Genomic DNA, 25140 nt, shown 5'->3' with positions numbered 1-25140 from the left:
AACCTGCAGTTGAACTCCCTGATTTGAGGAGGGAAAGGCAGGAGGCACCAAAGAGAGTCCAGGGAAGGTGCAATATGGGCTTTTACTCTCCCAGCCCTGAGCTGAGGGTCCCTGAACTAGAAGCTGGTGTAGAAGGTGAGCCTACCAGTCACCGTGGGAGTGGCACAGACCAGGCAGCAGACCACCTGGGACAGTTTGCCTCAAATGACCTCCGGTACCCTAGAAGGGGTGTGGGGGAGAACTTTAATGTGACTTAGCCGGAGGGCTAAGCTATGAAGAGGACAGCGCTGCAGGTCCAGGACCATGAGTGGAGTGAGTGAGTGACTGGAATGCAGACATAACCTGCACATGATACATGAGAGCACAAGTGAATGTAATAACAGAAAACAGAAATAGTTAAAAGAAAGTGTAAAGTCAGAAAAGTCAAAACCCTAAAACAAGGGGCAAAAAAGTGTAAACAGTTACTGAGGTACAAGGGCAGGGCAGTAAAGCAGAAGTTTTTGTTCATATATCGAGGAAAACAACAAGTGGCCTTGGGCCTAACATGAGGTGCTTGGGCTATTTGAGATGGCATGTAAAGAAAGAGCAGGAATAAGAAGTCTAGTAACAAACTTGAACAGACTAATTCCCAGCACAAAAGGAGTCTCTCAGTGACACACATTATGTTTAGAGAGCAGCAGAACTACCCCAACTGTTCTTTCAAATAGAGACTTGGAGTAGAGTAGCAAATAATTTATGCAACAGATGAGGTACGCCTTCACGAACAGACTAGCATTTGAATGGTCTCCACTCCGGGTATTTTAGAATTCCCACCTGACTGAAGCAGGCTTTAGGATAACAATTTATTTAACTAACAACAAGGAATAACTTTTGAAGTAAGCACAGCCCCGATGCTGATATAATCTATCCTGGGTGTGTTCTCTGTTTACGTCTCTGCAAATGGTTCCTTTCTCTGAGTAGGAGAGAATCCATCAGCAGCAACACTGAGTGAGACTCTGCATGAAGTCCTGCAAGATGTGTGGCAACGTCCCATCTTCTATAGCAGAGGCAGAATTTATTTAATTTCAAACACTAGCCAGGGGGATTGCTTTTGTAAATGCTAGTTAACATGGGCATGTGTTGCAGAACGTGGAAGTAGGAGACTGCTTATCAATACCAAGGAGAACCACAGACCATTCCTCCTGCTGAGAAACAGCAAGGACAACAGCACTGCAAACTCCCCCATGCTGTCCCCTAACATACTTAATCATTGACTCAAGGGGACCACTATCAGGGGTAAAGGGAAAGCTCAGTCTCATGTCCATTACGTTCCTGGTATCAGCTGAGACAGTCAAATGCATCAGTTCTGAGGACGAGTTCTCTGATGCAACTGCAATGGACTGAGAACCACCAAGGGCTTGATCCTGTTAAGTTGATGGGAGTTTGGCCATCGATTTTAATGCGAACAGAACACTCCCAGCAGAGTGTAACAATGACTCATGATAATAGATTCATAGATTCATAGATTCATAGACTCTAGAACTGGAAGGGACCTCGAGAGGTCATCGAGTCCAGTCCCCTGCCCTCATGGCAGGACCAAATATTGTCTAGACCATCCCTAATAGACATTTATCTAACCTACTCTTAAATATCTCCAGAGATGGAGATTCCACAACTTCCCTAGGCAATCTATTCCAGTGTTTAACTATCCTGACAGTTAGAAACTTTTTCCTAATGTCCAACCTAAATCTCCCTTGCTGCAGTTTAAGCCCATTGCTTCTTGTTCTATCATTGGAGGCTAAGGTGAACAAGTTTTCTCCCTCCTCCTGATGACACCCTTTTAGATACCTGAAAATAATGATCAACCTGAGCCTGGAATGCAACTAGCAACAGGGTGTCTACTAGCTGTTACCAATTTAACAAGTCATCCAGTCCCATTCCAGAGCAATTTGGTTCTGTTTGGGTGTGCATGTATTGGCAAGTTCACTTTGGAAGGAAAAACCAAATGCACAGCTACAATATGGGGAATAACTGCCTAGGTGGCAGTACTGCTAAAAAGGATCTGGGATTACAGTAGACCACAAATGGAATGAGTCAAAAATGTGATGCAGCTGCAAAAAAGTTAACATGATTGTGGGGTGTATTAATGGGAGTGTTGTATGCAAGACCCTGGAGGTAATTGTCCCATTCTACTTGGCACTAATTAGGCCACATCTGGGCATCACATTTTAGGAAAGATGTGGACAAATTGGAGAGAGTCCAGAGAAGAGCAACAAAAATGATCAAAGGTTTAGAAGACCCAACCGATGAGGAAAGGTTAAAAAAACTGGGCATGTTAAGTCTTGAGAAAAAGATCATGGTGGGAGGGAGCTGATAACAGCCTTCCAATATGTTAAGGGCTGCTACAAAGAGGACAGAGATCAGTTGTTCTCCTGGTCCACTGACGGTAGGACAAGGACTCATGGGCTTAATCTGCAGTCAGGGTGATTTAGGTTAGATATTAGGAAAAACTTTCAAACTATTAGGGTAATAAAGCACTGGAATAGGCTTCCAAGGGTGATTGTGGCATCCCCATTATTGGAAGCATTTAAAAACGAGTTGGACAAACACCTGTCAGGTATGGTCCAGGTTTACTTGGTCCTGCCACAAAGTAGGGGACTCAATTTGAAGACTTTCCAAGGTCCCTTTTAGTACATTTTTATGATTTAGTTTATTATTTATGCTATTTATGCAAGGGCATCCATAATACATTTTAAAATAAGGGATCAATGAAAATATTTTTTTAAGTGGCACATCATAGCTTTAAACTGTACAAAGTATAAGACTGTGACTCACAGCACTTAATCATCTTAATATAGTAGATAAAGGAGGCAACAAATTCCTTTGTAATGTACTAAATAAAACCTCCCAGAAAACAGGCAAAATACCAAATCCTTACTCAGGAAAATTTCCTACTGAAGTTAATGGAACTTCCCACAGAAGAAAATGGGAATTTTGCCTTAGTAAGGACTAAAAAACTACAAAATGACTTCAGGGTTTTTACCCAAGACGGTCAGTGTGTCAAGAATCTAAAACAAAGCGTGAAGATTAAACTAAGCGTAAAAAGAATGCCCCTTAATTTTTGTGAACAGGGTCTTGGCTTTCTAACCAATCACCAATCTTTGACAAAAGAACCCATGTCTTGATTACAACAATTAAACTTAAAAGGGGAAGAAATTCCTTTGACGTCAATGAGACTTTTGCCCCTGACTTCAATGAGGGCTTGTCTACATCAGAAAGTTGCAGCGCTGGTGAGGGAGTTACAGCGCTGCAACTTAGGAGGTGTACACATCTGCAGGGCACCACCAGCGCTGCAACTCCCTGTTTGCAGCGCTGGCCGTACTCCCGTTTTGTCTCGGGTGTAGAGGATCCAGCGCTGGTGATCCAGCGCTGGTAATCAAGTATAGACACTTACCAGCGCTTTTCTTGACCTCCGTGGAATAAGCAGGTATCCCAGCATACCTGAGGAAGCCTCTGGTAATCAAGCTGGTCTCCTTCCCCGGCTTGCTCTCGCGTTCCCCGAACCCCGAGCAAGCAGGTCTCCTTCCCTGCGGTTTGCAGGGTGGTTCGGGGAACGCGAGAGCAAACCGCGGCGAAGCTGGTCTCCTTTCCCGGTTTGCTCTCTCGTTCCCCGAACCCCCAAACAAGCAGGTCTCCTTCCCTGCGGTTTGCAGGGTGGTTCGGGGAACGCGAGAGCAAACCGGGAAAGGAGACCAGCTTCGCCGCGGTTTGCTCTCGCGTTCCCCGAACAAGCAGGTCTCCTTCCCTGCGGTTTGCAGGGTGGTTCGGGGAACGCGAGAGCAAACCGCGGCGAAGCTGGTCTCCTTTCCCGGTTTGCTCTCGCGTTCCCCGAACCCCCCTTGAAGCCGCCCAACAGCGCTGCAGTGTGGCCACATCTAACACCACTTGCAGCGCTGGTTGCTGTAAGTGTGGCCACTCTGCAGCGCTGGCCCTATACAGCTGTACTAATACAGCTGTAACAACCAGCGCTGCAAAATTTTAGATGTAGACATGGCCTGAGTGTGGGATCACATGCCTTTCTGACAGTAGCCTTTGCTTTATCTTTTCTCCTTTCAAAATGCCAATTGATAACATTTGTTTTCATTGTAATCCAGAGACAGCTATTAAGCAGAGGGACTCAAGTCCATACCTACACTGATTGTTTTTTTAAACGTAATTCCCCTCAGAGCTACTGTTCTCTGAATACGACTACCAGGTCTGAATTAACACCGCCACTCTACTGTATCTATTGGCTCTGGATTTTCAGGACCTAATGAAGAAAATGTGACTCTCCAAAGTTTACCCAGTTTGTTTTTAGTTAGGCCCAACCAAAGATATTGCCTACAGATTCATGACTTTTTTTTGTTTAATAAAATTCTTTGTAACTGAATAATTAAGCAATAAAATGTGTCAGCTTGTGAATTAAAGTGTATTAATTCACAGCTACTGTAGTGCATTTGGAGGCAGGATTCCAGGGACTGAATGGCATTTCCAGTTGTAACAAGCTGTGAATTATTGCCCCACAATTTAACACTTAAAGTGTCTTTTTGCAATTATAAGATGTTTTTCTTTATATTTTAACATACAAACTAGATAGATCCACACACATGCACACCATCGAACAGCAGTTGAGAACATTGCAAGATTCCATCCCTCTGACATACACCATATTTTTCTATCTACTTACTATGAAATGATGCCTGCACAGGCTTCAGGCTGCAATGCTTCTGCAGCCCATAAAGCCAACAGGAACTTTTATCTAACCTTCAATGAAAATTGGCACAGCTGTTGCTCTGTTGGCTGTGCCTTTGAAAATGTTGCTGCACGTGACTGAGGGAAGCAGGTTTACAAACGTCTGTGTGCGCGTCTCTCTTTCTGATGGAAGGCTGCATCTTTAAAATGTGAATCCGAACAGGAAACAAAAGATGCTTTGACAAATCAGCTGTGCAGCAACACTGCTGGGTCCTGCTACTTGCAGGAAGCTGAGGCAGAGTGATGTTCAATCCCATTCAAACAGAAAAGGCAAACTCAAGTTCTTAATGACTTTTGGCACCCCAGGGGGTTACAGTCAATGATGCTACCAGATCATTTCCACAAAATAGAGATGAGAAAAGGAACATTTAAAATCCAAGCCCATTTAATAGGGCTGCTACACAAGGATGCTACTGATCAGACATCACTTATCAGTGTGTGGGGGAAATAAAACCAAAGATTAGTCCCACTAAAGTCAATAGCTTCTTAAAGCCATAATATGAAGACATTTAATTTGGATAACCATTTCCAAACAGCACGGTATATTCTCTACTTGGTGCACGTTTGTACACCTCACTAATGTTCAATTAGGATTACTTGAAACATAAAGAGAAGTCTCCCATGAACATGTGTATATTTATTTCACCTTTGGAATGATAAAGATAGTCACAAAGTCAGAACCCCAGAGTACTGACATTTGGATAAAAATGGGACCCAGATGTGATTCACCTCATGTTTTAGTTTTGTCTTGCAAAGATAACCATGCATGACAAGATTCTGCCCTGAAGCTTTCAGAAGAGTGGGGCCAATGTCGGATCTATTCAGAAATGGAATTTTTTTTTCAGAACCAAAAATCAGCTTTGCAGTTTTTGTTCGTCTTTGCTATTACAAAAATGAGATCACTGGATTTTTTGGGCTGACTTTTTAAAGCCAGAAATGGAATCAGAACAACTTATTGTCACCTGAAATATTTCTGAAACACAGCCACTGAGACATGAGGGCCCAATAGAGAGACACAAAGGAGAGGTTTTGCCCATTGTTTACTAAGGGCTCACTCTTGTCACCAGGTTTGCTGTATTTATGTGAGTAGGCCCACAGACTGTAATGCAACTATTAGCAATAGTAAATCCTTTTTAAACTGGGTAAGACTTGCAGAATCAGGCTCTAAGGTGGGGGACAAGGTATACTGGTGATGTAAAAGGCCATCTCCTTGGTCAACCATTTATGCTTATAGTTTATCTTTTCCTAAAAAGCTAAATGAGAGAATACAAGTATGTTTGCTACATAACATGTATATAGTGTTAGGTATATACTGGATATTACATATTCAGTTCACACATATATTGGATGAGCTACTTGCCGTCGACACAGGAAGGTCTGTTTCGTGTTGTCCCGGCCACTTTCCCAGGGAGGCAGGAGCATTTTACTGTTTGTGATCTTTCCTCAATTCGATTCTTATTACAGCATCTGTGTGCTGCTATAACTTCACACGTTCCTCCTTCTGGCAACAAAGAGAGAATATTGACACGCTGATTAGGAAGAACTGCAATGGCTAGTCTAAGCAACCAAGCATGCTACTCTCACCCTTTGTGAAGAAAGGTTCTATATAAGAGGGATTAAGAAAGTTTTGTCTCCCATTATGGACAATTTTGTCCAAGGTAGGCATTAGTATACTTCAGAGGCAATAGGAAATGCAAAATAAATGCTCAAGAGTAGATACAGCACCAAAGCCTGCTTCTCTGCATTGTGAGTAGCTCCACTGACATGAATAGAAATTTTTGGTGTGAATTCATAGAATTATAGAATATCAAGGTTAGAAAGGACCTCAGGAGGTCATCTAGTCCAACCCCCTAAGGAATATATCACAACATGGACCTGAAGGCATACAGACTACAGTTCATGCAGAATGAAAATGTCTGCCTGTTTTACATGTGTTCTATTTCCTCTCTCTCCTCCCATACCACTAGGTTACACTCTGACACAATCCCAGTATCTCAGAGAATCCACCTTGAAATGAACCCACTTCCAAATCCTCAGATTCGCCTCTAACCAGGTACCCATATTCTGCAGGGGGAGAATCAGTTCCCTAGGACTCAGCATGATCCAATTTTGCTGTCCTTCACACCTAAAACAATGGTCTGATCTGGCAGTCCCAATACAGGAAAAATTCCCATTCAGTCTGATGTCATGAGGCCCAAATTTTCCTTTCCTTCATTTTGTGTTTTACTCAGAGCATTCCCAAATGATTGATTACACCGACAGATAAATGGAGAGGGAGTCTACACGTGGGGCTAGAGGTGAGATTACCACCTCACACAGACATAAGCGGGCTAGGTCTCATCAAGTTACCATGCTAAAGGTAGGAGTGTAGCTGCTGTAACGCGGGCAGTGGTGTGTGGCAACATGGCGAGCAAGTACAACCCCTCTTGGACCCTGCTGCTCACAGCCTGTGCTATGCTACTATTTTAGCCTACTAGCTTAATAAGAGCAGGTCCCAGTAAAGCTACGCAAGCCAGGAGCCACATTCCTAGAGCCAACTGTAGACACAGCCAGAGATAGATAGTGTAGGGCTTCCGACAACACATTGCTTGTGGCATATGCTTCGCACGTAAATGACACGACCAGAGCATTAGCCCCCTTCACTTGAGCAGTATAGTATAGGAAGATCAGGCAGCACAGTGGGTTACTGTGCTACTCATTAATCTCTCCAGACCTGAATTCCAATTGCATTTCGCTCATAATTATTAAGTGTTTATAGTCCCAGGCTGTTCGTTAGCAGATATTTGTCCACATCATGAACTTGCTGCATCAGTGTAATCTCAATACAAAAATATCCACATAAAAGACCAGGACATGTCAGAAGGCTTACTAGGTAGACTATGAAAGCAATATTATTTTAATCCCACCACGAGATGCTACGGCGCATTGCTTTAGCAACAGCGAACCGCCTAATGGAAAAGGTCCATTGTTTCCATGGATCAAACATCCAAAGGCTAGATTGTAACCTTACAATCAGCCATGAGAACAGGCAATGAGGAGCTGCCCCACAACAGCATGCCAGATAAGTTAGGACTCAATTTCTCCCCTGCTTTCTTTTGCTCTGGGAGAGGAGTAAGTTAGTTCATTTCTTTATGTGGCTACTCCTGGCCTGTGCAACCAGCCAGCCAGCTACTCTGAATAGTGTGTAGGTGACACGGGATCTGGAAGAAGACATGAGCCAGGGCTTCCCTCACTTCTTGCCCCTCACTGCCCACTGACACGGTTGCAGTGAGAAGTAGTGGGCAACTGCTTTCCTCCCTACAGCTGAGGTCACAATCTCAGCAGGGCAGTAAGGGGAGTGGGCAAACTTTCTTCCCTCCTACTCTCCTCACTCTTCTGCACATCTCAGCCAGTGCTGTGAAAATCTAGCCCAAAATAAATGAGACCCATTGCCGTAATTACAGTCATGTGCAGTACGGGAAGTACAGTAAATCCAGAAATTACCAAAAAAGTGATCTTATGCAGCCCTGTGCTTACTGACTGAGGAAAAGCTACTTGGTTTGAAGAGGATCCAAGTATTTCCAGTAACTCAGAGCAGTGTCAAGGAACAAGCCAATCCAAAGTACGCGGGGCACAAGAGACCTCATACTGCGTGGACATGTTTTACAACTTTAAATATTCAAACCTTCACCTTTCAGGAATGAGTCAATCAAAGCTGGTTAATGTCTGTTGAGGTAAATTACCCTTGGTCACATACTCATGAGGTTTAGTATTGATGAGCTTGCCAGCTCCAGGCCAGACAGGCACTGTTGTTAATATTTAACTACTCTTGACAAGAAGAGCTGGTTCCTGTATTTCTTGTATTGTGTATACACATATTTGGCTATCTGACAAAGCTCTTTCTGAGCCAAGATGTGCAACAGCAGACGGATCACACAATTCAGACAGCTTGAAGGCGCTACCTTATGACAAAAGCCCCATTGAGGGTCCCAGAGAAATAAGAGGAGTTGCGGGCACTCAGTGTTGCTCAAGATTTAGCCCTATGTGTTTACATCTTAATATGAATTATGAACAAAGCTCTAACAGGATCCCAGTGATGTCAAAGGCAAGACTCCCATTGATCTGCTTGGCTTTAAGATCAGGCCATATATATGTCATGAAAATGTGTATCTGTCGTTCTGACTCCAGTACATTTTCTGGTTTTTGTGTGTGTAAACAGGGCTGCCCAGGGGATTCAGGGGGCCCGGGGCAAAGCAATTTTGGGGGCCCCTTCCATAAAAAAAAATTGCAATACTATAGAATACTATATACTCGTGGGGGCCCCTATGGGGCCTGAGGCCTGGGGCAAATTGCCCCACTTTCCCCCCTGCCTCTGGGCAGCCCTGTGTGTAAATTTGGCTTTTAACAGGCAAAAATGTACACAATGAGACAACCCTATCCTTCGCTGCACATACAGTACAGTAAATACTTGTTAGTAAGCTAAATGTTCTATTTCCTCTTAATTTTGTGGATGAGTACTAATAACTACTTGAGGTCAGTTAACAAAAGTTAGTCTTGTGCAAAATAATAGGTCGTGGCTGATGAGCTTTATAACGCGTATATAATTATAATGTGGAAACCCTCAAGTTGCTGCAGAAAAACTCTAAAGGTTATAGCTGGTAAAAACATAATGGAACTAAGACAATTCCAAAAAACTTTTATTACCATACATAGTTAAACTCTTATTAACTGGGACTTTTCTTTTCTGCACAGCCTCTAATTTTCATATAAAAAGTATCTTCCCAACTATTCCACACAAATAGAGCAAAATCTTATGTGCAGAAACTGTATTTATTTGGGAAAAACCAGATGATATAATCTTATCATATGGTGACAATAACACTTTCAATTCCACTATTATCTCTGGAGGATGTTACATAGAAGCTACTAAAGTTAGACCTTTGAAAATCAGCAGGTCTGGATATAAAAGTTTTAAAAAATCCAGCTGAGGAGCTCACAGGACCAGTAATGTTGATTTTCTGTAAGGGCTTGTATCCACTTACTGGGGAATTGACACGTGGCGAATGATCCACCAAGGATCGATTTAGCAGGTCTAGTGAAGATCCACTAAATCCACTGCTGATCACTCTCCTGTTGACTCCAGTACTCCACCAGAATGAGAAGCATAAGGTAAGTTGATGGGAGAGTTTCTCCCATCAATGAAGCATGGTATTCACACCAATACATTGACCTAACGTACGTCAATTCCTGCTACATTATTCACATAGCTGGAGTTGCGGAAATTAGGTCGAATTAGTTCCACAGTGTATACCTACCCTAAGTCTTGGCACACTGGGAAAGTTCCAGAAGAGTGGAAGAACCTAATGTGCTAGTTTTTAAAAAGGGTAAATGAGATGACCTCTCTCAGCCTCACTTCGATCCCAGGAAAGATAATGAAGTGGCTGATATGGGACTCAATTAATAAAAAATTAAAGGAGTATAATGTAATTAATGGAAATCCACATGGGTTTATGGAACATGTATCCTGCCAGACTAACTTGTTATCTTTTTTTGATGAGATGACAAGCTTGAGTGATTGAGGTAATAGTGTTGACAGGATATATTTAGACTTCTATAAGGCATTTGACTTTGTATTGCATGATATTTTGATTAAAAACTAGAATGATACAAAATTAACATGGCACACATCACATGGATTGAAAATAGGATAACAGATTGGTCTTAATATGTAATTGTAAACAGGGAATCATCATTGAGCGGGTGTGCTTCCAGTGGGATCCAGCCGGGTTTGGTTTTTGGCTCTATGCTATTTAACATATTTATCAATTACTTAGAAGAAGAAAAAAAATCACTGATGAAGTTTGCAAATGACATAAAAATTGAGGGAGTGCTCAATAATGAAGACAGGTCACTGATACAGAGTGATCTGTATCACTTGGTAAATGGGAACAAGCATACAATATTTGTTTTAATATGGCCAAATGTCTATATTTACATTTAGGAATGAAGAATGTAGGGCATACTTACAGAATGGGGGGACTCAATCTTGGGAAGCAGCAACTCAAAGAAATTTGGGGGTCACAGTCGATAATCAGCTGAACATGAGCTCCTAATCTGATGCTGTGGCTGAAAAAACCCTAACATGATCCTGGGATGCACAACAAGGGAATCTCGAGTAGGAATAGAAAGGTTATTTTTCCTTTATATTGGCATTGGTGTGACCCCCTGCTGGAATACTGTGTCCAATTCTGGTGCCCACAATTCAAGAAGATAAATTGGGGAGGGTTCAGAGAAGACCCACAAAAATAATTCAAGGATTAGAAAACCTGCCTTACAGTGACAGACTGAAGGAGCGCAAACTATTTAGCTTAACAAAGAGAATCTTAAGGGGTGACTTGATTACAGCCTATAAGCATCTATATGGGGAACAAATATTTACAGGTTCTTCAATCTAGCAGAGAAAGTAATAATATGATCCAACAGCTGGAAGTTGAAGCTAAACAAATTCAGACCAGAAGTAAGGCGTAAATTTTTAATGTTGAGAGTAATTATCTATTGGACCAATTTACCAAGGGTCGTGGTGGATTCTCCATCACTGACAATTTTTAAGTCAAGATTGGATGTTTTTCTAAAATTTATTCTCTAGGAACTATTTTGGGGAAGTTCTCTGGCCTGTGTTATACAGGAGGTCAGACTAGATGATCACAATGGTCCCTTCCGGCCTTGTAGTCTATGAAACTCTCAATTTATAAGGGGTATGTTTTCAGCCCCTTGTTTCATACATTTCCAGGCAAACACTGTTACATAGTCAGCCCTGCATATAATAATTAGAATTTGCCTCTGCAAAATCTGTCAGCTGCTCTGGGTTTTGCAGGAGCAAATTCTAACATTGTATGTGCACTGCTGTCTACCTTTTAAAGGTGCACATGCCAAGTGGAAGTGCATGCGTGTGTCCATGCAATTTTGTGCACATGAATGGGGAAGCGAGGAAAAGGCCGCACTGAAAATTTACCCTTAAGGGTATGTTTACATTGCAGTATAAGCCCAGGGTTCAAACTCAGGCTAAGCACTCTTCTGTCTACAAATTGTGCTAACCCAGGGCTTGAACCCAGGGTCCCAGGATTCCATGGGGGTGGAGCAGTAGATGCTCAGGGACCTGGCAAGGGACCAGTCAAGTTTGGTGGAAAGTCGCAAACAAAGGGCTAGAGCATCCACATTTCAGGAGGGCACTAGGAAGTCTGGGATATGGTTGGATGGACTTGGGTCTGCATACTGCAGTGTGGACCCTGGAGCCCCAGGTTCAGGCCCAGGTTAGAAAATTCTTAACATAGGGTTGACAACCAGGGTAGATTCTTGAATCCAGGATCCACAGATTTGAATTCCACTAAGCCTAAGCTTACACTGCAGTGTAGACATACCCTAAGACTATATTACTTGCATAAAGATAGACTACAGAACTCAAGTGAGACTGGACTAAAGCTCTGATTCAACAACGAAATGGGAAGACACTAAATCCAAATATGCTGAACTTTTGGGTGTTTGGAATTCAGATCCAGAACAAACACATTTATTCATATATCATCTAGCATCATAAATCAGCTCCTCAACCCTTTCATAGTGCAGACCACATCTCAGAAAGACTGTTTCATAGGCCCTCTCGCCTCCAGCTTACTAATGCTTGGGCCACTTCCCATTTCATGTGTGATCACATTATGTCCCCATGAGAAAGACAGCATGGCTCTTGGCTAGCATTTCAGAACATGAATATTCACAGTGGTTTCATATTGGGAAGTAGCAATGACTATGGCTAAACTGCCTTCCATTCTCATTTTCCTGAAAATTGCTTGGAAACCCAAACCTGCCAATAAAATACTAATTATACTACTGCTACTAATAATTATATGGAAATGTGTACAAGGATTGTGATGTTTTCCCTCACTCTCTGCTCGAGAAAAAAATCTAACTAGCACCACAGATACAGAACTCTTCCCTGCTCAAATCCCCCCCACGACCCCAAGATAGTTTCCTTACGCCTATTTGCCTAGGCTTTGCCAGTTAAATATTCAAGATCAGCTTCACTGAAACTAGTGCGAGAAGCAACAGAGGTAGTAACTTATCCTGCTAAGATGAGAGTTGTTCACAAACACTCTAAGGGTATTTTCTGAGGCGTTGGCAACACTCAGAATTTGGGGATTTTTAAGATCTCGAAGAATAGCGTTTGTGCTGTACAGTATGTTATGCTGCTTTGTGCTTTTCTGACGCCATTTGCTATTGTGATGGTGAAATAGCATGTGTCAAATGTTGTTCAAAGAGAGAATATTTGGCAGGAAGTATTACATTTGAACAGTTTGTGTTATCTGTCTACATGCTTAGAGCCTGGAAATTTCCCATTTCTTGCAGGGGATTTACTGGCTAGAGAGGTAAATTCTATTGAATAACACTGGGCTCCTGTTGAAAAGATATCTCCCTTCCTGCAGCGCGGGTGCAGTTTTAAGGCCCTAGGACTGCATGCCATTGTCCTTATAAACAGAGGGCTGCAGATCCTCGGCTGATGTAAATTATCAATTGATTTCAAAGGAGCTATGACACTCGTTCAGCCCCATGGTCTTGGTTACAATTTTTATTTGTATAGATATAGTTTGTTTTTTAAACGACAGACTATAAGACCAGGTATAGAAGTACATCAGTGTGGACATGGACCAAAATATGGATTGTATAAATGTACACTCAAGTTTCTGGACTTTTAAAGAAAGCATGGAATATTGATTCAAAACTGTAACCGCTCCTTGGGAGCCATTGTTCTCTGTGTCATAAACAAGTATTCGGGGACTAAAAATGTGGCTTATTGACCTGATAAACTCTTGGTGGAGTTACAGCCTAAAGCACTGTCACAAAAGAGGAGAAAGGCTTTTTTTTTTTAATGGGTTACTGAGCGAATGTAGCTATTGGCTTTGTCTGCACATTTACAGCCTGATGCAACTGTCATGGAAGTCAAGGACAGACTTTCCATTGACTTTAGAGGGAAATGTACTGGGCACTAAATCCTCTGGTTACAGAGGTGGATTTACCATGAAAAACAGTGCGGTGGCATGGGGCCCCCATGACAGGGGGCCCCCCCAAAATGCAGGACTAAACTCATCTGACAACCTGCCCCTGAGTCCCGGCCAGTGGCGCAGCAGGGCTCAGGAAGGCAGGGTGCATGCATTCTGTGGCTGGTGGCCCTACAGCTCTCCTGGAAGCAGCAGGCTGCTGGCATGTCTCTGCGTGTCCCTGGCAGGAGGAAGGCAGCTCTGTGCTCTGCCCCCGCCCCAGGCATCTGCGTGCCTTGCTGCCCCCCTCCCCTCCAAGGGGTGCACAGAGACGTGCCAGCAGCAGTGCAGCAGGGCTAACGTGGCTACTTGCCACGTTGCCTCCCTCCACGCCACGCCTGGAAGCAGCTGGCATGTCCCTGCGGCCTCGGGGTGGGTCGGTGGGGTGTCTGTGTGCTGCCCCTGCCCTGAGCGCCAACTCTACAGCTCTCATTGGCTGGAAACTGAGGCCAATGGGAGCTGTGGGGGAGGTGCCTGGGGGCAGCGGTGCATAGAGACCCCCGGCTACCCCACCTAGGACCTGCTGCCAGAGGAGTGTGCTGGTCACTTTGGGAGCTGCACCACCCAAAGTAAGTGCCACACCCCAACCCCCTACCCCAGCCCAGAGCCCTCATCTAAACTTCCTCACAGAGACTGACCCCCGTACGCCCTCTCACACCCTAACCCTCTGCCCCAATCAAGGTACCTCACTTTATTTTCATTTACTTCCTATTATTTATAATATAGGAGGAGGATGAAGAAGAAAAGAATGAAAAATGGGGAGGATGGGAGGGGAGATAAGAGAGAGTGTTCTGTTTCTTGGCTGGGTCCCTAGGGGGGCCCCCCAAAAATGAAGCTGGGCACAGGGCCCCACTAACTCTATATCTGCCACTGTCTGGCTAGAGATCCTTTTGAAACTTTAGCTGAAAGTTATTGTCCATTTAGGCAGCTACTTAAATTTATTTACTTAGGCCTAGTCTACGCTAGAAAATAAGATCATCTTAATTACATTGCTTAGGGATGTGAAAAATCCACACCTCTGAATGAGGTAGTTAAAATCCAGCCTAAGTCCCTGTGTAGACAGTACTAGGTTGACAGAAGAATTCTTGTTGACCTAGCTACCACCTCTCGGGGTGGTGGATTACCTACCCTAATGTTAGACCTCCTTCTGTTAGCATAGGTAGTGTCTACACCAGTGGTTCTCAACCTATTTATCATTGTGGGCTATTTATCATATGCAGCTCTCTCTGTGCTATGTAGGTCGCATTCACACAATATATATACTACCTGTGTGGCCCTGAGGATGTCACATGGGCCACAGCTGTGTGTTGATTGGCCAGAAGCAGCCCACAGGCTGCAGGTTGAGAACCACTAGTCTACACGGAGGAGATGAAACTGAACTGCTGTAGCATTTCAAGCGTAGACAAGCTCTAAGAAAAATAACTTTAAAAATCCTTTTTTTTCCACCACAAAAATACCTAACAGAACAAACCCATAACAGGATGGAGAGCCTGCAAAATTTCAATATTCTTGTCCTGCCTCCAAGAAGCTACAGGGGTGAGTGGAAATGCCCTGAAATGGCTCAGTGCCCTGCAATGGCTCTTTTTCAAATTGACTGCAGAGGCAATCCCTTTCTACCAAAGTCTTCGTTTCAAGCTGTATGGAGCCACATATCAGAGCAGTGACATCTACAGGAAATAATGAAGACCAATGGCAGAGGAACGCAGCAAGAACTGGCAACTATCAGTAGACAGAAGATGGATTTTGCATCCCATGATCAGTTTGGTGATTTTTTTTTTATCCCAAATTGGGATGACAAGCCAAAATTTTGCAATTTTCTGTAAAACCAAATTGAGGGGGAAAATGATTTCAGGTCAAGCAAAATGTTTCATTTTGATAAATGTGAAACATTTTGTTTCAATTTTGACCCTATGTATTTAAAAAAAAAATATGAAATAAAGTACATTTCAAAATGAAAAGTCATTTCAAAACAAAAAGGAAAAATCAAATCTCTTTCTTCCAGAAAAGGTCAAAACAGGATTTTTTTTTACCTGTTAAATATTACCCTCCCTGCTTTTTTTTCCAAAACAAATTTTCATTGATGTCAATATGATTTGGTGAAAAATTTCAGTTTCGTTGAAGCAGCATTTTCCAACTGCAAACTGTTTGAATGAATATTTTCTCACCATCTTTACTGCTAACCCCTTATTAGTGACAAATTCACAAGGGACTTGGAATTTTGGACGAAAAATTCATTTTTTTGGGAAAAGTAGGATAGATAGAATTTGCTTGAGTGCATTCTGGGTTATCAATACACCTGCCATCTATTACATTAGGATGCTTTTTTGCTTTTACCAGCTTTAGAAATCTTTGCCATGCATGGGTTTAAAATGTTAAACAGTGAAAATTATTAGGCCTATGTCCATGATTCTTACAGCAAAACCATAGGTGCCAGCTTTCTCCAGCACCGGTGGGTGCCTGTGACCCCCCGTCCTAGCCCCACCCCGACTCCACGCCATCCCCGCCCCTGGCCCTGCCCCATTCCAACCCCATCCCCAAAGTCCCCGCCTTAACTCCACCCCACCCTGCCCCTATTGGATCCCTTCCCCAAATCTCCATCCCGGCTTTGCCTTTTCCCTCAGCACGCCACGTTGCCCCTCCCTCTCTGCCCTGCAAATCAGGTCTTTCGTGGCACAAGAGATGGGAGGGACGGAGGAGAAGCAGGATATGCCGGTGCACTCCCGGAGGAGGAGGAGGAGGCGGCAGAGGTGGAGGTAAGTTGGAGTAGAAGGGGTGGGGTGGGGCCACAGGGAACTGCTGGTGGGTGCTGAGCACCCACCTTTTTTTTTCTGTGAGTGCTCCAGCCCCAGAGCACCCATGGAGTCAGCGCCTATAAGCAAAACAGGGACAATTTAACTCCTGCAAATGGTTTAATTTTAATTGGAGAATCCTGAACTCCTGAAAAGGTGTTCAATTATCTCTCTATTATAAAGCTACCTTGTGTTTACATACCACAGAGTGAAATATTTTACCCTAAGTATGAACCTACTGTGTACAGCTGTGATTTAAAATATCTAATCAGCTACAGGGCTTAAGCGCATGCCTGGAAGAAGCCAAAAGCCATCTTCTAGTCTTCTCTAATTTTTATATCTTTAGCTGAGAGGTAATAATGAAAGCATATTTCGCACTTCAAAACTATAACTTGCCTTTGCAGTCTCGCAGACCCAGAACTTATCAGTAAACAAACATAAAAAAGGCAAACAGCGGTCTTGATTTGTGTTATGCATTGTGAAAGTCATTAGCTATGAGTCAGGTAGCAAAACTTATATGTTCTCTTTTTGACAGTGATGACAATTTAATAGTATTTGACTCCACTGAGTTACATAGAGCATCCTGCGGCAATGAAAGAGGCTGTTTATCAAAATGATAAACATGTTTTCATTTCCTCCTTGGCTGCATGTATGTGATCAGAAGTCTAAGGCCATCAAGAATTCACTTATTCTGGCCACTAGGCAGACATTAAACTATTCAGAACCATCTGTGCTTGAAATGAGTTCACCTTAATGGACCTTCGTAAGGCAGGTCAGTCATCATGAATGCATGTGTGCATGAATGCATGAGTAAAACGGCATTTAGTTGAGACTTCTTGGGTGGTTGATAGAGAGTTGATAGATAAGAGATACCCTTCTTTTTGGGGTCACATAACCAATGATTTGAGAATTCAGACACTCTATTAGATTTGCCTCCAGCCAATCACCATGACACCAGACACTTCCATCCACTCAAATGTTGTCAGACGCTGTGTGTTATTCACAAAACAGGCAACAAGGTTGCAGGCTTAATAGGTTGAATTCTGCCAAGTGTTACACCCATGCAATTCATGCGGGAGGAGTAAAAAAGGGTAAGAACATGGCTTAAGTTCTGTAACCAAAACATTTCCATCCAATTTGCCGGAATTGTTACTGGTGTTAAAGAATTTAGTGTATTTATACAAGCATGGACTTTACTTTGTCTACGTTCCTATGTTGTCAACTACCTAATTAACAAGAGGAGCTGTTGTTCTGACTTTTACTGAAATACATGTAACTATTACTAAAGGCTCATAAAACATCACTGACACCTCCATACAGAATTAAAGTGCTTTAGACTTCAAGTAAATGTTCAACAGCCTGACAGTAACACAGAAAACACCTGAGCCTTTTAAAGATATTCAAAAGTGAGCTTACAGGAACTAATATGGAATAATGAAATTTTACACGTCTGCTTATCCCATGTTATTTTATGACTGGTCTAGACAAAGCGAAGGCAATGCTGCGATAGTCATTTCACAATTTGTAAAAGAATACAGATTTAGAGGTTGCAATTTGAACAGTTTTGTGGTTCGAGTCAGCTTTGGAAGCTTCCCAGCTGTAATTAATACATTCATAAGCTTTAATCAAAATGTTTATGTCAGTTAATGTGCCAGAACTACCAATTACCCAGGACTCAGGGGAAAATACTATACTTCACTTTATTCTAAGAAATAATAAATAGCTGCTACATTAGCTGCACAATAGGTTCTTGCTTCTGACCTGCAAAAATACAACAGATGGAAAACACAAAATCCCATGTTACGCCATCAGGCAGCTCATAAGTCAACAAACAAAAGACTCATCATAGGCACACCGCACGTACCACAATTTTTATTTCCATGAGCCAGTGACAATCAATATCTGCTTCAGAAAGAAAAGAATCAATGTTACAGGGATGCACTGTGGCACATCACAGGGATTTGGGGAAGTGAGGATGTCTGAAGAAACCAGACTTGATTTTGATATTTCTGTAGACCAAGGGAAAACTGTAGCCTTGACTTAAGCTGATGGAACTCCATTGACTTCAATGGAGATATACAAGGGCTGAATATGGCCCATAAAGTTTAACAGCATTAGAGCAGCAACAAAAGTATGCAAATTTAATCCTAAAGCTAAAACTCTGCCCTCAAGACACTTCCAGTTCATCCTTAACTTATCCCATTGTGACGATTGATATAGTAAAGTTGGAAGCTATACATTATATATTAAGATGTAGCATAAGTTGTGAATTTACAATACAGAGTATATGTTCAGCAAAGTTATCCCTTTACACTAGGTGCATTATTCACCCAACAGACCAGAAAAGATTTTTTGTGGTCTATGTGGTACATACGTATTTACATTTTTCATTAGTACCCATTATTTGTATTGTTCATTATGTGGGCCAAAGGAGATATGCTATTTCAAGCGTGGAACTATTCCACACAGCAATGGCATCATAAAAGATTGCTGCTGTGGATCATTAAGTTTTAGCCTGGAAAGTTATTTTCACAAATACAAGGTTAGAACGATAGCGTTCTATAGACACGGGGTCTGTTCTCTGAAGAAAAATCCATTTGATTATAAAGAAAAATACAGAGAACATTTAATTTTGCATGAAAAACCAAACATTTTTGGAGACTAAGTCACAGATGTACGATCAAAAACATATGGACTTAAGATCTGGAAAACTCCTGTTTGTTCTGTCACCAGGTTAAAAGTGCCATGGCATAAAAAAATGCTAAAGTGGCCTCTCTCATTAACAGGCTTAAACTGAGCTCTCGTGAAAGCAAAAATGTGACAAATCTTTTATGGAATGGATTATGGCATCTGCAGACAGAGACATGCTGGTGAGGTGGCCTTGCTGCAGCTAGAACAGTGGTGGGCAAACGGTGCTGCTTCCTGAAGCTCCCATTGGCCAGGAATGGCGACCCGTGGCTACTGGAATCTGCGGGCAGCCGTGCAAATGTAAATAAACGGTTTGGCAGCCCACAGGCTGCAGGCTGCCCACCACTGAGCTAGAACTCCCAGCTGGGATTTTTGCTGACTCAACCAGACTTAGAGGAGCGGTAACAACATGCATATGATACAGTATGTCATGTCCCTTCCATCTCCCGTTCTTCTCTCCACTGCTTGACGTATGCCACATTCACTGCTCACAGCATTAAGCTCTGATCCAAATGCTACTGACATGACTGCTCTTTGGATCAGACCCTTCGTCAAAGCCAGAAATTTTTTGGTCTCTTTCATTTGTATTTGCAGATTTCACCAGTGCAAGGGTTGACTTTCCTCTGATAGAATGGCAAGTTTGAAGAACATTTAAAATTGTCAGCACAACCAGATCTCTGAGCTCACTATAACTACAAAGCAATTTGGTGGAATACAAAAGCAAAAGTTTTAATAGATTTTGGAGTCATGGCTTCACTCAAATGAACTCTTATTGTTCTTGTACAATAATCTCAGGGCTACAGGTTATCTTCCTGAAACCCTGCTAAGATTCTAGCAATGTGTTACAGAGGCAGACATAGATACTCCTCCACTTATCTCAGCTGTGGATTTGGAGCTTAAAGACAGGTAACTCAAGATAAAGAAAAAAACCCAAAGGTACGCTATATGTATTTATTTACCCATCTAAAGTAATTACCATAACAGCTATGGTGCTTAACAGCTAAATATTATTATTAATATTACAAAGAATCAATGCTTTTAAAAATAAGTGAATACAGGACAAGTATAACCACTATCTTATCAAAAGAAAAGAACAGCTTTTGGGGGGAGGGAGGGGATGGGGTCTGAGTTAGGTCTCTACTGGATCATTCAATATTTAGGCTCATTAATAACTCTTTAGCCATGAGCTTTGACATCAAAGCCCTCTTGAGGCAATATCTAAACCCAGAACTCCTGTATCGGAGCAACCATTCTGCTCAGGTTCTGCACCCATCGCGATGGTATCTGAGCTTCAGGCACTAAGTGAGAGGCTTTAGCAGTTCAGAATCCAGTACAAACTTTGTGTTCTGTTCTGGTATTCTTGGTTATGACAGCATTATACAGCCAATTAATCGTTCTATTGCAGTTGCCGATGTTAATAACCTATTGGCTGTGGGCTTTTCAGTCAGAAAGGTGGGAACTGAGCTCACAAACCTTAGCCGGCCACTGAGGCATTCGCAAAGCTGCTATTCAGTAGCAATTGCAATGATGTCAGAAAAGAAGCAAATGTAATGGCTTTAATGGATACTTTAAATGCTTCTTATGCCAATTTCTATCTATTTTCTTTTAAAACAAACAAACAAAACCCCAAATTCAACCATATACATACATTTTATCTAAAGATACAATCTAATTGCAATTGTGTACAAAATCCAAATATCACATCATGTCCTTTGCTCAGCCTGCGTATTCTAACAATCTATTTGCTCTGTTGAGTTACTTAAATAGTCCTCACCACAATACTATCCGAAAGCCTCAAAGTCATTAAATGAATTTACCCTCACAACACTCCCTGCGTGGTGGGAAAATACTAAACCTATTTTACAGATGGTGAAAAAAGATACAGTGTAGATTAAGGTTTCAGGATGGTAGCCGTGTTAGTCTATATCAGCAAAAACAATGAGGAGTCCTGGTGGAAACTTAGAGACTAACAAATTTATTTGGGCATAAGCTTTTGTGGGCTAAAACAAACCTGTTGCATCTGATGAAGTGGGTTTTAGCCCACAAAAGCTTATGCCCAAATAAATTTGTTAGTCTCTAAGGTACCACAAGGACTCCTTGTTGTTTTTAGTGTAGATTAAGTGGCATAACCAAGGTTATAGAGAGAGCATCTGTCTGATCCAGGTCTCCAACCCTCAGTGCTCCACACCATTCTTCCTCCCCATCAGATAAAATTTTGTTTCAGTATCTCAACCCTAAGGGCTCGTCCAGACTAGGGGGGGGAAATCGATCTTAGATACGCAACTTCAGCTACGTGAATAACGTAGCTGAAGTCGAATATCTAAGATCGAATTACTCACCCGTCCAGACGGCGCGGGATCGATGTCCGCGGCTCTCCGTATCGATTCTGGAACTCCGTTGGGGTTGATGGAGTTCCGGAACCGATATAAGCACGCTCGGGGATCGATATATCGCGTCTAGATTAGACATGATATATCGATCCCCGAGCAATCGATTTTAACCCGCCGATACGGCGGGGTAGTCTGGACGTACCCAGAGAAAATAACAATCGAGAATAAATTTGCTATAGGTTTCTGCACATCCTACTGTAAGAGACTATCCTCAGCATTGAAACTCCTGCTTGCCGACTTCATTCACGTTGTGCTCTTTTTCATTCAATGTAGATGGGAAAAGCAGGCCTAAATAACTAACACATACATTTGTAATCCTCTAAAACCTTTTGCTAACGTTCCCAGCCATCAACCAAAGTAGCCTTTTAGAACAGGTTTATACACAGATAATACAAGTGAATGTGTTTGTCAGGCAAAGATGCTACGGTTTCTGCTCCTGAATTCACAAAGAAAACCCAAAGCACAGTGCACGCAAAATGTGGGTGGATCTAGGGCAAGCTTATGTATTTCCATATCAAACCAATATACACACTAGAGAATATGTCTTTCTACTAAAGAGCTTTGCAAATTGATCTCATGAGAAATTCACACAGGACCTTAGTCTTCTGCATATAAAAAAAATCTCTCAAAGATGAATCAAAAGAAAATGGCATCCAAAGAACAAGGCAGGCTTCTGGCAACTAACACTTCTGGCACACAGCATTTCAATTGACTTTACAACAACAAGCAGCATTGGCTGAAATATTCAAGAGGTCATCAGGGCAAAAATGGCCAAAAACTCATAGTCTTAAACAACAGATTACAGGTTCTGTCTAGCTATTATGGGAGTACTGGCAATTTTTAATTATGGGCTTAAGTGCATGTATGAAAGATACATGTGTGCATGACAAAATGCCTCCTATGGGTGTGTGTGTGTGTGTGTGTGTGTGTATGTGTGTGTACTGTCCCCAACTGTCAAAGAAAAGAAAATTATCAGGGAAGGATGCCTGTGGATGCACCATGCAGACATAGTGTAAATTGCATTGCCGTTTTCTCAGACAATGTTAAAAGTGAATTGTAATAGGTAGTATTAGCATTCCTGTGCTGATGAGCTATAAAAAGCAGATATGTAACCCACGAGGCACCTAGGAATCCAACATGCTTTTGATAGGGCTCTTTAGTCTTTAATGAGATATTTTTGACTTCAAAGGCAGACCAACAATATCAAGATTCAGAAATATGGGTCAGATGAGGCAGATCAGATATTTTGGTGGGATCTACGATTGTAGAATTATATTACGAAACTTAACCAGAAAATTAGGAATTTTCTAACCATTTCAGGAGATGAAGGGTGAAATTTTCAAAAGCATCTCAGGGATTCAGGAGCCTAGGTAACATTTTAAAAATTAATGTAGGCATTTAAAGCCCCAGTCAATTTTGAAACTGGGACTTGGCTATCTAAATCATGTAGGCCTCGCAATGGTGAGTGGAGCAATGCTTAAAAACATTTAAAAATATGGCCCTAAATCACTTTTGGTGCTTTTGAAAATTTGACCCTTAATCTATTAGATCAATATTTTATGTGGCTGGTCAGTGCCTTTGGCAGATCCTTACCTTATCTGAAGAAGATTCAGAAGATTACAGAGAGGAGATAGATGTGTATTTGCTCTTTGATTTAAGCCTTGGCAAAAGAGATGCAATATGCCTGCTTTCACCAGCATAAATTTATCCTCTAGATAGAATTAGTTATTGTACTAAACTCCTATGAAGTTACTTATGGTAGATTTTAAACTAAATGCAGCAGTAATAGAAGTTAGAGATAAAAAGATCTATTATGCCATCCAGTCTGACCCTTTGCAATTACAGAATTGTTCTCTATGATACATTTTTAGACAGACAGTCAAGGAGACTACATGGTGAGACTAAGACATGTGCTTTTTAACACTGACATTTTTCCTGACAGAGGACAGCTAAACTTATTTGGGGGATTATGAAAGTGGAAATATCGGTATGCCAGAAGTTGTGGGAACCACATCAATATTGCGATAGGAAACTCAAAATGGCTATGTTTTGCTCTTCTAACCTTTCCATGCATGAAGAATATTTCCACAGTGGGAAAACTGTCAGGAAAGATATGTTAGAAGAATGGAAAGCTCAATTAAACACATAAAATTAGATTTATAGGATGCAAAACAGATCGGTTGATTCTGACTCAAGATAGGGTACCCTTAGATAACAGCTGAGTATTAGAAGCGCCCAGGGTAAGTGTCCAGTGTGTAGCTACCTTGAAGGGATCTGAAGTTCTGATGCACATAAACAAATGATCTAGGCTCACATTCTGAAAATTGACCTCTAGCTGTCAAGTGCAAAACTTTAGACACATAGGAGCTGATTGTAATTGGTGCTGAGCAAACTCAGCTTCATATGAAATCAATGGGAGATATAGATACAGTAAATTACTGAATCCATTCGCCTGACAATGAAGTATAAAGATCTCAGACAGAGGATTTACCAGATAAATTCATAATCAAATATAGTTTGTTATTAAAGGACATACATGCATTTGTATACAGAGAGGGAAATTCTCATCCTACTGATGCATGAAGATTCCATCCATGGTATCTTGTACCTTTTATATACCTTTTATCATCCCTGAGCCATCTCTTAATAAAAAAAACCTATTATTCACAGAAAAACATAAATAAGATGTCAACTGCAAAGGGAGATCTGTAATAACTAGCTTGAAAAATAAGGCTAGAGAAGAGTATTTTATCGAGGTTCAGCAGTGATAAAATCATAGGAGAATATTAAACTTTTGTGAATTAGAGAAACAAGACATTTTTGCAGATTATTGTTTAATCAGATTCCTGACAAATATATCCCACGATAAGCTTATCTGCTAAAGTGATTAGCCTACGGAGAATCTAGAATATATTTACAGGGAACAGTAACATGGTTTATGGTAATGTTCTTCTCAAAGCTTTACACATGCATGCCCTTGTTTTAATAAAGTAGTTAGATAAAGTGTGTGTGTGAACATAATGCGATCCACAAAGAATGCACACGGACAAAGAGGCTATGATTACAGAGATATTGTTGACAGACTGATGTACAGAGTTACTACCAGTGCAGAAGGTACATTAATCTTTCAAAGAATTTTAATAAATAAAATAACCAGAAGGAACAGGACTAAAAGATTTTGGCCAGCGTACTAAAAACTGAGAGTTGAGGGTTGAATCAATATGCAGATGTCTCAGACGGGATATCTTGCAAAACAGTAATCAGGTTTGGGGGTTTAATGGCTTGCCAAGTATGGCTGCAGAGATTTTAAAACAACAACACTGACCACATTACAAAATTCAGTAAATGCCACATTTCACCTGGAGAACAAAAGGCCATAGGTCTAAATTCTACTGTCCGTAACAACCATGCAATCACATTAATTCAGGGAATTTA

At 41.7% G+C, this 25140-nt stretch overlaps 1 protein-coding gene across 1 annotated transcript in view; it reads right to left on the bottom strand.

The window, feature by feature from the left end:
- The window catches only part of TAFA1 (TAFA chemokine like family member 1), a 362988-nt gene that overhangs the window by 67619 nt on the left and 270229 nt on the right, over positions 1 to 25140 (bottom strand). Inside the window, exon 3 of the mRNA XM_050957609.1 lies at positions 6131 to 6271. Coding sequence (XP_050813566.1) covers positions 6131 to 6271 — 141 coding nt within the window. The remainder of the gene's footprint in view (positions 1 to 6130; positions 6272 to 25140) is intronic.

This window comes from Gopherus flavomarginatus, chromosome 6, assembly GCF_025201925.1.
Source record: "Gopherus flavomarginatus isolate rGopFla2 chromosome 6, rGopFla2.mat.asm, whole genome shotgun sequence".
NCBI classification, from domain to species: Eukaryota; Metazoa; Chordata; order Testudines; family Testudinidae; genus Gopherus; species Gopherus flavomarginatus.
Note: the sequence above shows the minus strand (reverse complement) of the source record. Positions and strands in the feature narration are given on the sequence as shown.